Raw genomic sequence first — 17,914 nt, 5'->3', positions numbered from 1 at the left:
TATCAATAAGAGGTTGTATCCCTCTTCTCATAGATCCAGGACTCCCTACCTCTGACCCTCTGAGTACCAGGTTTCCCAGGAGAAATGTCCCCCTTCTTTCTACCCACTGTATTCAACCCAACCAGAGCCCCTGAAGTTGGGCTTGAAGGATGGAGATTCATGCATTGCCCACTATAGACACCAGATGGCACACAAGTACACCCTTGAGCTTGCAATGACCAACTCTGGATGAGAAAGGAGCTGCTGCTGCTGCTAAGTCACTTCAGTTGTGTCCGACTCTATGTGACCCCATAGACAGCAGCCCACCAGGCTCCGCCGTCCTTGGGATTCTCCAGGCAAGAACAATGGAGTGGGTTGCCATTTCCTTCTCCAATGCATGAAGGTGAAAAGTGAAAGTGAAGTCGTTCAGTCGTGTCCGACTCTTCGCGACCCCATGGACTGCAGCCCACCAGGCTCCCCCGTCCATGGGATTTTCCAGCTAAGAGTACTGGAGTGGGGTGCCATTGCCTCTGAAAAAGGAGACTTCCTTCTAAAGGACACTTGGTTTGTTGTTGTTAGTTAATTGCTAAGTCTTGTTCGACTCTTTGCAACCCCATGGACTGTAGCCCACCAGGCTCCTCTGATGGGATTTCCCAAGCAAAAATACTGGAGTGGGTTGCCATTTCCTTCTTCAGGGGATCTTCTCAACCCAGGGATTGAACCCACACCTCTGTGTTGGCAGGCAGATTCTTTACCGCTGAGCCACTAGGGAAGCCGCTCTAATGAACACTGCCCAGTTCTAACGCTTTCCCAGCGTCCTGAAAGCACCTGTTGGCATGCATGCTTATGTTTTTCAGTCCTGCATATGCACAGTATACTTCCCAAAAGTGGAGTCCCAGGACTAGTTTTAGGTAAACTGATTTTTTGAACAGCTTTATTGTGGAATTATTCACATACAAATTCACCCATTTTAGATGTGAAATGGGTATATAGTTTTATAAATTTGGATAAATGTATAAGACATACAACCACCATCACATCAAGTTTTAGGATGCATCCATTGCTCAGAAAAGTTCCTTTGTGCACCCTCGCACTGCCCCGAACCTGGTTCCACACAACTACTAACTTGCTTTCTGTTGCTATAGTTTGCATTTTAAAAAAATTCATATAAATTCATTTTTTTTTACCAGTTTCTGTCTCTTAGCATAACGTTTTTGAGATTCAACCAGTAGTTTTTCTCTTTTCTTGCTGAATAGGATTCCATATATGACGTGCCACATTTTGCCCATTCATCCACTGATGGACATTTGAGTGATTTCTATTTTTTCCCAGGTGGCACAAGTAGTAAAGAACCCACCTGCCAATGCAGGAGACATAAGAGACATGGGTTCCATCCCTGTGTCAAGAAGATCCCCTGGAGAAAGAAATGGCAACCCACTCCAGTATTCTTGCCTGGAGAATCCCATGGACAGAAGAGCCTGGTGGGCTACAGTCCATGGGGTCCCAAAGAGTCAGACACAACAGAAGCGACTGAGCATTTTTAGGCTATTTTCAACAAAGTTGCTATGAACATTTTCAGACAAGTCCGTGGACATATGCTTTCATTTCATAAATAGTAAATCGCTAGGCTTCCCAGGTGGAATGAGCAATTAAAGAACCCGCCTGTCACTGCAGGAGACATAAGAGACACAGGTTCAATCCCTGGAGGAGAGCATGGTAACCCACTCTCGTATTCTTGCCTGGAGAATCCCATGGAAAAAGGAGCCTAGAGGGCTATAGTCTGGTCCATAGGGTTGCAAAGAGTTGGATACGACTGAAGCAACTTAGCACGCATGCAAATAGCTAACAGTGGATTCACTGAGTCATGTGGAAAATGTATGCTTAACTTGGAAAGAAAATGTCAAACTGCCTTCCAACTTGACTATACCATTTTTGCATACTCATCAGCCATATATGTGAGTTCCAATTACTCCAGATCCTCACCAGCACCTCGTCTTATCAGTCTTTTACATTCAATTAATTTAATAGATGTGTAGTGGTATCTCATTGTGGCTGGTTACCTTCCTCCATCACCCCCTTCCTCTTTCTCAGTCTCTCTCTCATGAGCCCTTGCATGTACCTGGGATTCTGGGAGAGGGAATGGCCCCACCAGGGAAACTTCCCAAGAGGATTCAGGAAGCTGCCCTGGTTGTTTCTGGCAGGAGAGAAATTTGATCCTCAGGCTCTCCAACTTGAGGTGTGAGCTGGAACTCCAGGAGAGGATCTGGTTTCCAGTCCAGGCATGACCCTCACCCTGTCCCTCAATGAACAGCACATTCAGCTGTTTGAATTAGCAAATATCTGCCAGTGCATTGTACTCTCCACCCATACCCCCAGCTCTCACTCCCAGCCAGTCACTGGGGCCCTGACACTGCGCCCCATGGGGTGGGGGTTCCCCAAGCCAGCAGAGAGCCAGACATCCTGCTCTGACACAAGAACAGGCTCCCCTTGCCTCTGGTTTCATACCTCACGTTTTCGCACTGTAACCTCACTTTAACCCTATGAGGTGGCTCCTCTTTTCATCACTGTTTAAGGGATGACAAAACCAGGCCTGAAACTGTGAAGTAACTTGTACTAGGTCACACAGCTGCCACCTGGCAGAACCAGGATCTCAGTGCAGGAGGTCTGGCTCTGAAGTCACGTCTTCCCTGGGGGAAGGATATAGGATTTGAGTTGTTACAAGGAGTCTTCCTGCCCCATTTTCTCCATCATCCCTACCCAGCAGTCTCAGGTCCAGTGGAGGGTCGTGCCCTGCCTCCACCACTGTCACGTGAGGCTCCTTCCAGAGAGTCAGCCTACCTGAGAGTTATCCCCAACATACACCCTGGGGATCCTCAGTCCACAGGCCCCTTTGCAGGGCTGCTCCGGCCCAAGGCATCATTCAACCACCATGGAAAAGACCTTGTCTGTTTTTCAAAACATTAAACACAGAATTACCATATGACCAACAGTTCCATTCCTTGCTCTACAGCCGAGAGAAACGAAAACATAGGAACTCATAAACAAATATTTACAACAGTGTAATTCGTAAGAGTCAAAAGGAGGAAACAACCCAAATGCCCTTCAATGAATGAATGGATAGAAAAAATTTTGGTGCACCCACAGTGAAATATTATTTGATCATAAAAAGTAAGTACTGATATGTGCTACACCTTAGATGAAACTCCAAAACATCATGCTGAGGGAGAGAAGCCAGACACTAAATGTCACATATCATATGATTGCTTTAATGTGATACATCCAGAATAGGTAAATCTATGGAGTCAGAGAGTAGATTAATGGTTATCAGCTCATCAGGGGGTGGGGGTATTGGCATGGAAGGTGAGGGGTAGGGGCGGGAATGGAGAGTGACTATTTAGTGGAAAGGATATATTGCTGGGGTAATAAAAGAATTTTGTAACTAGAGAGATGGCCCAAAATCACAAATATACTAAATACCACTGCATTGTATACTTTATAATGGTTCATCGTAATGTGAATTTGGTGGTGGTTTAGTCGCTAAGTCGTGTCCAACTCTTGAGACCCCATAAACTGCAGCCCACCAGGCTCCTCTGTCCTTGGGATTCTCCAGGCAAGAATAGTGGAGTGGGTTGCCATTTCCTTCTCCAGGGTATGTTCCGAACCAGGAGCCAAACCTGGGTCTCCTGCCTTGCAGGCAGATTCTTTACCAACTGAGCTACAAGGGAAGACTCAATTTAAAAAGAAAAAAAAGGGACTTCCCTGGTGGTCTAGTGGTTAAGAGTCTGCCTTCCAATGCGGGAGATGAGGGGTTCAATCCCTGGTCAGGAAACTAAGATCCCACATACCTCCAGGGATCTAAGCCTGAGCCCCCCAACTCCTGAGCCAGGAGATCTTGCTTTCACAACAAAGACCTGATGCAACCAAAAACAAATAAGTACTTTTTTTTTTTAAAGAAAGGGGGCATCAACCCCAGTTCCCTCTACCCTGTGGCAGAGCTCAGGTGCCCCTCCAGCAGACAGTGGCCCCTACCCCGGTGAGCTGGCTCACTCAGAGCAGGACTGGCACCAGGGTCATGTCCACCACTCCCTCAGGTAGGTGATATGTGTGCCTGGCAGTGAGTGTCCAAAGTTTCCTGGAAGTCTTGGTGTCAGGAGAGCTGGAACTTGAACCCAGGATTGCAGAGCACCTTCCCTTGCCTGGGGCTGTCATATCACCACACCTGCTGGCAGGGCTGGTCTCCCAGCCCCGCGTCCCTCGTCCTCCAACCTGGCTGCTAGACTCCAGTCAGGTGGGGGTGATCTGCTGAGGCTTTCCCAACAACTGTTTAGAGATTGGCTGTGCCAAAGGGCAGGGACATTGTTCCACAGTCTACCACTTCTGCCCACAGTTGAGTGTGAGTAAGAAGCATGGGCACAGTGGTAAGAACCAGGTCTGGGGTCCTGGTCTGGGTGGCCTGTCTGCTCCTGGCATTCTCTGCTACAGCCACTGGTAAGACATACCCTCAGGGCCTGCAGAGGTGGGAGCTTCTGGTTTGGTGGGAGGGCTTGGAGGAGGAGGCAAGAGTGGGGTAGGGACAGGGAAGGTGGGCAGCCTGCTCAGAGAAGGAGCCCTCTGTTCTGTTCAGTTTTCACCAGAATGCCAAAGGTTGAACATCTTCTCTGGGCAGGGGCAACCATCCGGGTAATGCTACCCCTCTCTTTTTTTGTTATGATAAAATATACAAAACATAAAATTTGCCATTTTAACCATGTTTAAGTGCAATTTGTCATGTTTTTAAGAGTTCCTAGGATTTCATTTAATCAGTAAGACACAGACATAGAAATGATCATCATGAGAAAGAAAGTTTACTTGCCATTCCCTGTTTCTAACAGGGCCACTCAGGGAAGCAGGGGTCCGGTCCCTCAGGAGGCAGAGGAAATGAGCAGGGGGCGGGGGAGGGATGTGGATGACAACTTTCATTGTTGTTCCCTGTGGGAGCAACAGGCGAGACAGGCAGAGCAGGTCTGGGTTAGCTCATTGGAATGGTTTCATTAGGTTCTGGGGCACGGGGCTGTCCCTAGATGTCCAGGACCTGGCCTTGCATTGATTGGGGCAGGTGGTTAGTTGCCAGGAGTACGAGGGTGCCCAGAGGTGGCCGGGAGCATGGCCTCTGGATGGACTGTGAAGGGCACATCTCAGTGAGTGGTTTACCATCTCTAAGAACCGGCTAGCCCTGAGAGGGCAGGGCCAGCAAGCCGGATGTCAAAATATCAGAACAGAAAAAAAAAAAGATAAGGTTGTCACACCTTATTTAGCAGGTGAGAGGGCAAGTGGCCGGCTTCCTCCACCCACTGCCCACCTGGCAGGTCCGTGGGTCGCAGGGGGTTTTAGCTTGTTCACTAGGGGAAGCTGACTCAACCTGGAGGAGAGGTTGGGAGAGGATTTGGGGGGTAGTCACAAGACCCGTTTCACAGGCATGCTGGGGCAGTTCATCAGAGTGCTCAGAACCCGGCCTGGCAGAGGAGGTGCTCAGAGTAGACTAGTGGGTCCATCTGCCACCCCATGCACACTCACCCACAGCCCCTCTGTCCTGCCCTCAGGGCCGGGGGTCACTCAGCCTGAAGTGGACACACCCCTGGGCCGTGTGCGAGGCCGGCAGGTGGGCGTGAAGGGCACAGACCGTCTTGTGAACGTCTTCTTGGGCATTCCATTCGCCCAGCCGCCCCTGGGGCCCCACCGGTTCTCGGCCCCGCGCCCAGCGAAGTCTTGGGAGGGCGTGCGAGATGCCAGCAGGGCCCACGCCATGTGAGTAGCCCCGCTGAGGTGGGCAGGCAGGCAGGTGGCAGGGGTCCAGCTGCCTGGGCTGGTGGGGCTGACTCACTGGCCCTCGGGCTCCTCCTCCGCCACAGCTGCCTGCAGGATCTGGAGAGAATGAACAACAGCAGATTTACGCTGGACGGAAAGCACCAGACCTTCCCCATTTCGGAGGACTGCCTGATCCTCAACATCTACAGCCCGGCTGAGGCCCCCTCGGGGGCAGGAAGGCCGGTGAGCTGCCCAGAGGGCCCTGTCCACCCAGCCAGCGAGGCCAGGCCTGATCCCTCCCCACCCCCGCTCCGAAAGCGCTCCAGGAGTCCCCAGAATGCCCTGAGCCAGTCAGTGGGCAGCCAGGATCACTGACCTACGGCCGTCTCTACAGGTCATGGTGTGGTTCCACGGGGGCTCTCTCGTGACTGGCACTGCCACCTCCCACGATGGGTCCGCCCTGGCCGCCTACGGGGACGTGGTCGTGGTCACAGTCCAGTACCGCCTGGGCTTCCTTGGCTTTTTCAGGTAAGGCAGCACGCCTGGCAGAGGGCGGTGACTGCACAGGGTGAGGGTCTGGAGCTCGAAGCGAGACCCGGTCCCAGGCAAGCAGGGTGCTGGGCAGAGCAGTCAGCTGAGGCTCCACCCCCTTGGGGGAAGGGCTCAGCCAAAGCCTGGGTTTGACAGTGGAACTTGGACTTTTGGGCACAAGAATTTGGCTCCTGGCCTATGGGCCAACAGAGTCCGTAGGGTCAAGGAACAACACATTCCAGAAGGCACTGGAGAGCCAGAACTGGAGGGTTGCCCAGTCAGGCCCACCCATCCCGCATACTGGGCATCGCTCATAGCCAGACCAGATTGAGGAGCAAGGGAAGGTGGGGCATCCCAGGGGCTGATTCAGAGCAAAACTTCAGAGGCTGAGGAAGATCTGTCAGGGGATCCAGCCGGCCCTAACCACTGCCCCACCCAACCGCCAGCACTGGGGATAAGCACGCTCCTGGCAACTGGGGATTCCTTGACGCCGTGGCTGCTCTGCGCTGGGTGCAGGGGAATATCACTCCCTTTGGGGGTGACTTCAACTCTGTCACCATCTTTGGTGGATCCAGTGGGGCCTCTATTGTCTCTGCCCTGGTGAGTCACCCCAGGGAGGGAGCCAGCAATGGTGTTTCCTGTGGTACCAGACCTCTCAGATTTTCTGCCCTCCTCTGACAGCCATCTGTCCTCCACACTACCCCCAGGTCCTGTCCCCACTGGCTGCGGGGCTGTTCCACAGAGCTATAGCACAGAGTGGAATCATCACCCTACCGAGTTTTCTGGATACTGACCCCTGGCTCCTGGCTCAGGTCTGCATTTCTTTCACTCTCTCACCCCATGTACACCTGCCCTGTGCTGGCACTTGGAGTGCCAGGGTGGAGGTGTTACCACTAGCCAGCTCCTTGCTGGCAGAGAGGGACACACTAGGCTGAAGGAAGCACACAACCAGTGAGAACTCAGGGAAGACTGCCAGAGTTCCCAGGGTGTGGCATGGTCCCGGAAGCCATCCCTCCAGCCTCACAGGCTACCTGACCCTGCTCCAGCCTCGGCACCAACCATGGTCCCCTCCCTGCCAGAGTAGCGCACACATGACTCCCTCCCCACCTAAACCCTCTCTCCTTTACTTGCGTGCCTGCGTACTAAATCACCTCAGTTTTGTCCAACCCTTTGCGGCCCTGTGGACTGTAGCCCGCCAGGCTCCTCTGTCCATGGGAGTCTCCAGGCAATAATACTGGAGTGGGTTGCCGTACCCTCCTCCAGGGGATCTTCCCAGACTTAGCGATCGAACCCACGTCTCTTACATCTCCTGCACTGGCAGACAAGCTCTTTACAACTAGCATCACCTCCTTCCCTTACTCCACAGAACTTTTTTGAGCCCACTGACTCTAGGACTAGAGTTAATTAGGTAATGACACTGTTCTCACAGGGGTAGAGGGGACCCAGACACACACACACACACACACACACACACAGATAATGACAGTAATGACATGATGGGGGACACGTGGGGTGCCTGGGGACCACTCAAGCTGGTGGGCAAGGAAGGCTTATCTGAGTTGGTGGTAGATCTCTGGCCAGTGTCAAGGTCCTGTCTCTTACATCATTGCCCTGGTTCTCCTACAAATTCGTCCTCTCTATGTGGGAGGCAGAGGGCTGGCAGTGGGCACTGATGGGCACGAGGGAGTCAAGACACTTTTGTCTGTCCCCAGACCCTCGCAGACTCCTTGGACTGCAACTCTGACTCCTCGGCTGAGATGGTGCAGTGCCTTCGGCAGAAGACAAGCGAGGAGCTAATCCTCGCCTACAAGCCGGTATGCTCACTTCTTGGGGAACGGCAGTGGGCAGTGACACAGAGGGGATTCTGTCCAGAGCCTGCAGGAGCAGAGGGGCAATCAGCAGTGTGGGGTGAGGCAGCTACCCGGGAGGCTAAGGGTCTGGGGGCATGAAGAGGGAGGCCACCCCAGTCCTGAGGGTCTTATAGCAAAGAAGACGACTTAGAAGCATCATGGGCCTGGTCTCCCGACTCCCTCCAGTCTTCTTGCCTTGGTGATCTCATCCCCTCTCTTCTTAAGGCTCAGCCACCCAGGCAGGCAGCCGAGGGATCTCTAGGGTCCCATCTGTTGAGGGCCTGACTGGGAGGCTCTCTGCCTTGTTTTCTCCTGCAGATAAAAATAGCTAGGTACAACATCGATGGCACCTTCTTTCACAAGAGCCCGGAGGAGCTCCTGAGGGAGAGGCAGTTCCACTCTGTGCCCTTCCTCTTCGGAGTCAACAACCACGAGTTTGGCTGGCTCATCCCCAGGGTGAGTGTACCCGTCAAGGCCCTCCCTGCCCCGACATCATCTCCATGTGCTGTGAGTTCAGACCCTTCTGTCTCATAGGTGAGAAAGCAGAGGCTGACCCAGTTTCATTTTCTCAAAGCAAATATTTCCTTCTTAGGGACCACATTTTTGTACTTTCTAGGCAGTACTGATCCATGGCATATTTCTGCCCTGGTGTCTGGCTTATAAATCAGGCTCTATGAGACTAGTTTGTGTGACTCTGTACCTGAGGGACCAACCAACCGAGATTCCCAGGTTTCTGACAGTGTCAAGTCACTGGGAGACACCATGGCCCACATGCCTTCCAGTCCTTTTCAGGGGCACAGAATGCCCCACACAAAGTGTCACCATCATACCTTCCTTCTAAGCATCTTCTCATATTTCATTGTCACTCTTTTTCGCCCATCTTCACAATTAATGAATTTAATGCCTGCAAAACCTTCCACAAAGAAAGGGTCGTCTCATAATTTTCCTTCATGTCATCACTTCAGTAGCTTCTCATTTTAATCACTGAAGCTAATATTGCAGTTAACGTCTTCATGTTCACAGCTTTTGTCCTCTGACTTATTTCCTTGTATTTAATCCCCAGGGGCACATTTGGGTGCTTGTTAGATGAAAGCCTTAAGCAATGCTGATACTCACTGAAGTTTGTAGGAGTTTACAGTCCAGGGTTGTGTGTGTGTGTGTGTGTGTGTGTGTGTGTGATAGCAGAAAAGTGTTAAGGGGAAACAGTGCCCTGGACTCTGGTAGGCAGCCTTGCCCCCACACTTGCAACTTTGAGTTGTGAGTGTTAACAGTGAAAGGGAGCTGACTTGGCTGGCTCCCAAGACACGGGCAAACCCGTCTGGTGTGGAACGCTGTGCCCAGGACTTTGTGGCTAAAGATATTTCTCAGAGTTGGTGACTCAGGGGGCTGCTCACCCCATCACTAGTACAGGCGTTCCCTCCATTCTCCATAGGAGCACAACCATAACATTTTCAGCCAACTAGATGTTTACTAGTGGAGAAGGAAATGGCAACCCACTCCAGTGTTCTTGCCTGGAGAATCCCAGGGATGGGGGAGCCTGGTGGGCTGCCATCTATGGGGTCGCACAGGGTCGAGCACGACTGAAGCGACTTAGCAGCAGCAGATGTTTACTAAGTATCCATGGTGAAAGCTTCAGCCATGGAAAGTAATCCGTGTGCCTAACGGAAACCTCTCCACTTCTTACATGTTGCTATTGGTACAGCACTTTCTGAAATTACTCCACTGATTCAAACTGCCACCAGCAATGTCTACAGGTTTTTTGTTTGGTTTTGTTTCATTTTGTTTGACTGCTGTGAGGCTTGTGGGATCTTAGTTCCCCGACTAGGAATCAAACCCATGCCCCTTGCAGTGGAAGCACAGAGTCCTAACCACTTGACCACCAGTGAAGTCCCTGGAGTCTACAGGCTTTCTTGCAAACTTGCCAGCATTTGGAGAGTACAATTTTTCAAATGTCAACTTTTAAAAAATATAATTTACATAGCACAAAATTTACCTCCTTAAAGTGTACAATTCAGTGGTTCTTAGTACACTCACAAAGCTGTGCAGCCATCACCATATCTTATTCCAGAACATTTGACTCACCATCACGCAGAAAGAAGCCCATACCCATTGAGCTGTCACTTCCCATCCCTCCCTATGCCCCCCACCCCAGCACTTGGCAACCACAAATCTACTTTCTGTCTCTGATCTGCTTTCTGTCAAATCTATGGATTTGCCTCTTCTGGACATTTCATATAATAAAATCACACAATATGTGGGGTTTTGTGTCTGACTTCTTTCACCTAATATAATGTTTTCAAGGGCCATCTATGTTGTAGTGGATATCAGTACTTCCCTCTTTTTTTATAGCTGAATAGTTCAGTGTATGGATATACCACATTTGTTTATCCATTCATCAGTTGACAGACAGTTGGGTTGCTTCCACCTTTTTGGTTCTTATGGATTCCCCAACTGTGAACGTTCATGTACCAGTTTTTGTGCAAACATATGCCTAATTGGTTATATACTTGGTTATATACTTCTTGGTTATATACTCAGGGATGGAACCACTGGGTCATGGAGTAAGTCTATGCTAAATCATTTCAGGAACTGCTGAACTATTTTCCAAAGTAGCTGCATCACTTTATATTTCACCAGCAGTGTGTAAGGATTTCAATTCCTCCACATCCTTGCCAATTCTTGTTAATATCTTTTGTTTTGATTGTAGTCATCCCAGTGGGTGTGAAGTGGTATCTCATTGTGGTTTTGAGTTGCACTTCCCTAGTGACTAAAATCGTGAACATCTTTTCATGTGCTTATTGGCCATTTTAATATTTTCTTTGGAGAACTGTCTTCTGTTTTGCCCATTTTAAAATCGAATTATTTGTCTTTTTATTGTTGAGTTGTAAAATTTTTCATATATTCCAGATAGACATCCCTTATCAGATATATGATTTTCAAATATTTTTCCCACTCTGTGGGTTGTATTTTCACATTGTTGACAGTATCCTTTGCAACACAATTAAAAAAAAAATTTGATGAAGTTTATCTGTTTTTTTTGTTGCTTGCCCTTTTTTTTTTTTGTCATACCTAAGAAATGATTGCTAAACCCAAGGTCATAAAGACTTCCCTCTATGATTATTTCTCAGAATTTTATAGTTTTAGCTGTTATATTTAGGTCTAGATTCATTTCAAGTTAATTTTTGTGTATGGTGTGAGCTATGGGCTCTTTTGCATGTGGTATCTTCTTGTCCCTGCATGATCTGTTGAAAAAAACTATTCTTTTCTTTTTTTTTTTTTAATTTAATTTAATTTTTTTTATTTTTATTAGTTGGAGGCTAATTACTTTACATCATTACAGTAGTTTTTGTCATACATTGAAATGAATTAGCCATGGATTTACATGTATTCCCCATCCCGGTCCCCCCTCCCACCTCCCTATTCTTTTTTTATTGAACTGTCTTGTTGCCCTTATTGAAAATCAGTTGGTCATGAATGAAGGAGTCTATTTCTGGACTTTGAATTCTACTCCATTAATTTATCCTTATGCCACTGCCATAGCATCTTGATCACAGCAGTATTATAGTAAGTGTTAAAATTGGGAAGTGTGAATTTCTCAACTCTGTTCTTCTTTTTCAAGATTGCTATATTATTTTGTCAGAGTTGCCATAACAAAGAACCACAATATGAGTGGCTTAAACAATGGACATTAAGTGTCTCACAGTTCTGGAGGCTACAAGTCTGAAATCAAGATGTGAGCAAGATTGGTTCCTTCTGAGTGTTGTGAGAGAGAATCCATGCCTCTTTTTAATGTTTCCGTTGGCCTCATATATTCTTTGGCTTATAGATGGCTTTCTCTCTCTGGCTTCATGTTGCTTTCCCTCTGACCCATCTATCTCTGTGTCCAAATTTCCCCCTTTTACAAGGACTTTAGACATACTAGACAGTGCTCTGTGCTCAGTCGCGTCTGACTCTTTGTGACCCCATAGAGCCTGCCAGGCTCCTCTGTCCATGGGATTTCCCAGGAAAAGGTACTGGAGTAGGTTGCCATTTCTTTCTCCAGGGGATTTTTCTTACTCAGGGATTGAACATGTGTCTCTTGTGTCTCCTGCATTGCAGGCAGATTCTTTACCCACTGAGCAGGGAAGCTGATACTAGACTAGAGCCCATCCTAATGATTACCTCTGTAATCATCTGAATTTGACTAATGGCCTCATCTTTACATAAGATCACATTCTGAGGTACTGGGGATTATGACTCCACATATTTCTATGTGGAGACACAATCAGTCCATGATAATTGTTTAGCTATTCTGAGTCCCTTGCATTCCCATGTGAATTGTGATCAGCTTGTCCATTCCTGAAAAGAAAAAAAAGCAACTGAGATTCTGATTGGGATCACACTGAATCTCTAGTTCAATTTGGGAAGTATTGTCATTTTAACAATATTAAGTCTTACAATCCATGAACATGGAACATCTTCACATTTAGTTAAGTCTTCTTTAATTTTTCTCAATTATGTCTTTGAGTTTTTAACGTACAGTCTTGTACTTATCTTATTAAATTTATTCCTAAGTATTTTATTCTTTTCAATGCTATTGTAAATGGAATTGTTTTCTTCATGTCACCTTCAGATTGTTCATTGGTAGTGTATAGGAGCAATTGGTATATTGATCTTGTAGAACAACTGTTTAAGAAGTTTTGCTACTTTAGCTTCCGTGGCCTTTAGTTTAGTACCTTAATTCCTAGTGAAGATTAACATCTCCCCTCGGGTATACACTTTTTGTGTTTATTTATCTGTGAATTTTTTGTTCCTGCTGCTATAAAGATTAGCCAAGAGTCTAGGAGCCATGAAAATAACTTTAATAACTTTAACCTTTCTATCCTGCTTACTCTGTCAGAGCCTTTGTACATTAACCCATTCCTCACAACAATCCCATGAGGCCAGATATTGTCACTCCTTTTACAGATTAAGAGGGGCTTCCCTCATAGCTCAGTATTCTTGGGCTTCCCTTGTGGCTCAGCTGGTAAAGAATTCGCCTGAAATGCGGGACACCTGGGTTCAATCCCTGGGTTGGGAAGATCCCCTAGAGAAGGGAAAGGTTACACAGTCCTGTATTCTGGCCTGGAGAATTCCATGGACTTAAACAGTCCATGGGGTCGCAAAGAGTCAGACATGACTGAGCAACTGTTTCTCACTTACAGATTAAGAAACTGTGACAGAGAGAGTTTAAGTAACTGGTTCATGTTATGCACCTAGTAAGTAGCCGAGCTGGGATTTGAACCAGAGACTGAGCTTTTAAAACTGTAACATGCAAGGCCAACATTTTAAAAACTATTTATTTATTATATTTTTATTATTTATTTGGCTGTGTCAGGCCTTAGTTGCACCATGGGAATCCTTAGTTGCAGCATGTGGGTTCCCTGACCAGGGATCGAACCCAGGCCCCCTGCCTGGGAAGTGCAGAGTCTTAGTCACCAGACCACCAGAGAAGTTCCTAAAGTCAACATTTAATTTAATTTAATTTTATTTTTTTAAATATTTATTTTTATTTATTTGGTTGCATAGGGTCTTAGTTGTGGCATGTGGGATCTAGTTCCCTGAATAGGGATTGAACCCAGGCCCCCTGTAATGGGACTGCAGAGTCTTAGCCATTGGACCACCAGGGAATTCCCAACATTTAATTTTAAAGACATTTGAACTTTCTTTGTAACCCCTGCTACAGGACCAGGGGGTCTTGATGGTATTCTATGAAAATATTGAACAAATTCCGAGACTGCTGTTAACCACTTGCTTGTTGTATTTGATGCTTTTCCCTCCCTCATAAATTAGAAGTTTACTTTTAGGGAGGTCTTCAGGCTAGTGGGTTTGGCCACACTCGGCTCTATAATGAGCTCATGGTCCCAGGGCTGTGAACACTGGCCTGCTCCAAGCTGGGCGCTGGCTGGGAAGGTGAGGGTGAGGGGCATGGGCCGTGATGAGGCTGTACTGAGAGGGCCTTGGTGTCTGCACAGGGCTGGGGTTTCCTGGAGAAGATGGATCAACTGAGCCTGGAGGACATGCTGGCCATCCTGAGGCCCTTCTTGACCAATATGGTGAGAAAAAGGCAGGAACGGGTAGTCCAGTGGGGCCGAACCCAACACAGTCTCTACCCTCTACCCTCCAACACCCAGCTCCCTACCTGCCACCAAGCCTGGGGGGCAACTGTTGGATTTTAGTTCTGTCTAGGAATCCCCTTGGACATGACACAACATGGTTCTCAAAGGAAGATTACCACCACATCATTTTTATCACAGACTACCCATAATGAGCACACACTCTCTGCCAGGAACCGTGCTGTGCTGAGCACTGGGACAGGCATTCAAATCCTCCAATCCTCATTATAACTTTGTGAAGCAGGGACTTTCATTATCCTCATGTTACAGATGAGGAAACTGAGGCTGAAGGCCTCGAGGTGGGTAAAGGGCAGAGGCAGAGCTTGTACCAGTCATCTGATCTCAGAGCTTAAGATGGCACTGTCAGACTTGAAACCAGGTGGTGCGTGAGTGCTAAGTCACTCAGTCGTGTCTGACTCTATGCAACCCTATGGACTATAGTCTGCCAGGCTCCTCTGTCCCTGGGATTCTCCAGGCAAAAATACTGGAGTGGGTGCCATGCCCTCCTCCAGGGGATCTTCCTGACCCAGGGACCGAATTCGCGTCTCTTAAGTCTCCTGAACTGGCAGGCAGGTTCTTTGCCACTAGCACCTCCTGGGATGCCTGAAACCAGGTGGACCTGGGGTCAAATCCTGACCCTGGCTGCTTGTCCACAATTAACCTTCCATTTCTTCACTCATAAATAAGAATGCTACTTCCCACCCATGTGAGCTGTTTAAGAAAGATACTGGATGCTGTATTGGAAGAGTCTCCCAGGGAACTGGTATCCAGGAGGTGCTCAATCAATGTACATTTCCTTCCTTTGAGACTCCCTAGATCCCTCCTCCCTCACACAACCGCAGCACTGCTCTCTGGAGCTGTGGGGAAGTCCCATGATTCATTTTTCCATTAACTTCCTAGTTAACTTCAACTGAGTGCCTGCTCTAGGCCAGAACTCTGTGATTCACATAGGCTGCCAAACCACCTTCCAGGGAGGAACTGACTTTCAGAGAGGTTCAGCAATCTGTCTGAGGTCACACAGCCAATCAATCACAATGATTGCAGAGCTAGCATTTAACTCCAGATTTGACCTCTTCCCACCCAGATATCATCTAGAACCCCCAAGGAAGGCAGGTGGCTAGCCTCTTGGCACATGAGCCCTGGGACATGAAAAAGGCCAGACAGGAGGATGCAGGACTTCTTGGAAGGGTCTGCCATGGCTGTGGGATCTGACAAGGCCTCTCACCCTAGGGTGTGCCCACTGAGGTGATGCCCACCATCATAAAGGAATACCTAGGCAGCAGCTCAGATGGACAAGCCAAGCGAGAAGCCTTCCAGGAATTGCTAAGTGACATTATCATAACCTTACCCATGTTGCAATTTGCGAGAGACCTCCAAGGTAAGCCTATCACTGTCTAAGCTGTCCCACCCTTCCCACTTGAGCCCAGGACCTGAGCTCTCACGGGTGACACGGCCTCACGCTCCACTGCTTCTCCCACTCACCACTTCCTCTCTGAGATGCAGTGTCACAACAAGAAGAGGTGACTCTGGCCGGACACTCTGCAGAGGAGAAAACCAAGGCACAGAGAGGTGCAGTGACCTGTCAGAGGTTGCCCAGCAGGGCTTATCAATAATTCTCTGGGATTCAATTGATTCATGAGTGATTTTTTCTGCTTTCAGCCTTCCTCCTGGGAGAAAAGTCTTGCTTCCTCCGAGCTTCATGGCTCAGCAGTCCCCAACCTCTTTGGCTCCAGGGACTGTTTTAATGGAAGACAATTTTTCCATAGACCAGGAGTGAGAGGGGGATGGTTTCAGGATGACTCAAGCACATTACATTTATTGTACACTTTATTTCTATTTATTATGACATCAGCTCCACCTCAAATCATCAGGCATTCAATCCTGGAGATTGCAGACCCCTGTTGTGGCTAAACCTTAACATAGTCCAAAACAGTTCTGGGTTCCTGTCTTTGTGACCCCTTGGGAAGATACATAACCCTTCTGGGTCTCATTTTCTCATTTCTAAAATGGCTAGAGTAGGGGCTTCCCTGATGGTCCAGTGGCTAAGATTCCAGGCTCCCAATGCTGGGGACCTGGGTTCAATCCCTGGTCGGGGGAAACTAACGATCCTACATGCCACAACAAAATTCGGGGCAGCCAAATAAATAAAAATTTAAAGAAATAAAATGGCAATCATAATGCATAATGATCTAATTCGTAGGTTATTATGAGGATGAACTGAATGATGACTGGTGCTGAAGATCTAGCAAGTACTCAGTAAAGGCTTGCTGTTCATCATTTTGTCATCATCATTATTATCACTGGTATTGGTGTTATGGTGAGCCTGGCTTAGCAAAGATAGTGCCTGATCAGGCTGTGGGTGACCATCTCTCATGCAGCCCTCTCTCCACAGATTCTGGGGTCTCCATCTTTTCCTATGAGTTCCAGCATCGACCCAGTTCTTTTGTGAAGATCAAGCCAGCCTGGGTGCGGGCTGATCATGGAGCTGAGTTGACCTTCATGTTCGGCGGTCCTTTCCTCACGGATGAGAGCTCCATGTTGGGTGAGGATGGACGGACCAGTAATCCTTAGGTTTCTGGCTGCACCAGGGGAGGAGCGGGGCTTGTTGGAACAGAGGTCTCAGGTCAGCATAAGGGATGCTGGAGTCTCCTTCAGGACCCCCCTGACCCTGATCCAAGTCTGTCCTTCCCACAGCCTTTCCAGAAGCCACGGAGGAGGAGCAGCAACTGAGCCTCACCATGATGGCCCAGTGGGCCAACTTTGCCTGGACAGGGTGAGTAAGCAAACAGGCCTGCCTGGCTTTGAGCCTAGGACTACTTAGAGCTGCCTGCCTGGGAGCAATACAGGAGGCCTTGGTCTTCATTCATTCATTCCTCCCACCCAGGGACCCCAATGGCAAGGGGCTGCCTCTTTGGCCCCCATTCAACCATGCGGAGGAATACCTGGAAATCAACCTGGTGCCACGGGTCAACCAGAAGCCAACCCGAATGCAGCTCTGGGCAGAGATACTGCCCACCAAGTTTGGGCAGTGGCAGCATAAGCAGAAGGGCAGGAAGGCCCAGGAGGAACTCTGAGGCAGGCCCTGGGCCTTCTGGGCTGGAGCTCAGCCCTAGGGGTGGCCACATCCCAGGCGGGCATCCTCCTTCTCTCCCTTCTCTGCTATGTGCTAAATCACTTCAGTCATGTCTGACTCTTTTGCAGCCCCCATGGACTGTAGCCTGCCAGGCTCCTCTGTCCCTGGGCTTCTCCAGGCAAGAATACTGGAGCGTGTTGCCATGCCTTCCTCCAGGGGATCTTCCTGACCCAAGGATCAAACCTGGGTCTCTTACATCTCCTGCATGAGGAGGCAGGTTCTTTACCTCTAGTGCCATTTAGGAAGCCCTCTCTCACTGCTAAGAGACTTTAACCCAAACCAGGCTGATGGGCACTCATATCTCTTAAAGCAGGGGTCCCCAACCTCTGGGATCTAATGCCTGGGATCTAATGATGATCTGAGGTGGGGCTGATGTCATAATAATAGAAATAAAGTGCACAATAAATGTAATACACTTGACTCATCCTGAAACCGTTCCCCCCTCCCCAGTCGATGGAAAAATTGTCTTCTACAAAACCAGTCCCTGATGCCAAAAACGTCAG

At 48.6% G+C, this 17,914-nt stretch overlaps 1 protein-coding gene across 2 annotated transcripts; it reads left to right on the top strand.

Moving 5' to 3' along the window:
• The first annotated feature begins 4,343 nt into the window (after positions 1-4,343).
• On the top strand, positions 4,344-17,822 carry CES3 (carboxylesterase 3). 2 transcript variants are annotated; one of them, XM_020885052.2, is made up of 13 exons: positions 4,344-4,467; positions 5,559-5,763; positions 5,868-6,006; positions 6,158-6,291; positions 6,741-6,894; positions 7,002-7,106; positions 8,007-8,108; positions 8,463-8,600; positions 14,138-14,218; positions 15,509-15,656; positions 16,671-16,820; positions 16,973-17,051; positions 17,163-17,822. In XM_020885052.2, exons 1-13 carry the CDS (start codon positions 4,386-4,388, stop codon positions 17,350-17,352), a joined length of 1,707 nt encoding a protein of 568 aa, XP_020740711.2. In that variant the 5' UTR covers positions 4,344-4,385; the 3' UTR covers positions 17,353-17,822. The 2 variants fall into 2 exon arrangements, with proteins under 2 accessions (XP_020740711.2, XP_070307291.1); XM_070451190.1 differs by lacking the exon at positions 5,559-5,763 and having other exon boundaries at positions 4,384-4,467.
• Positions 17,823-17,914: the final 92 nt, after the last annotated feature.

Source organism: Odocoileus virginianus, chromosome 20 (assembly GCF_023699985.2).
Source record: "Odocoileus virginianus isolate 20LAN1187 ecotype Illinois chromosome 20, Ovbor_1.2, whole genome shotgun sequence".
In the NCBI taxonomy this organism is placed as follows: Eukaryota; Metazoa; Chordata; class Mammalia; order Artiodactyla; family Cervidae; genus Odocoileus; species Odocoileus virginianus.
This window is presented reverse-complemented; position numbering and strand designations above follow the sequence as displayed.

Coding starts and splice junctions, on each gene's coding strand:
- CES3 (XM_020885052.2), top strand. CDS start 4,386: ATGGGCACAGTGGTAAGAACCAGGTCTGGGGTCCTGGTCTGGGTGGCC. Junction 7,107..8,006: donor ACCCCTGGCTCCTGGCTCAG/GTCTGCATTTCT, acceptor GTCTGTCCCCAG/ACCCTCGCAGACTCCTTGGA. Junction 17,052..17,162: donor GCCAACTTTGCCTGGACAGG/GTGAGTAAGCAA, acceptor CCTCCCACCCAG/GGACCCCAATGGCAAGGGGC.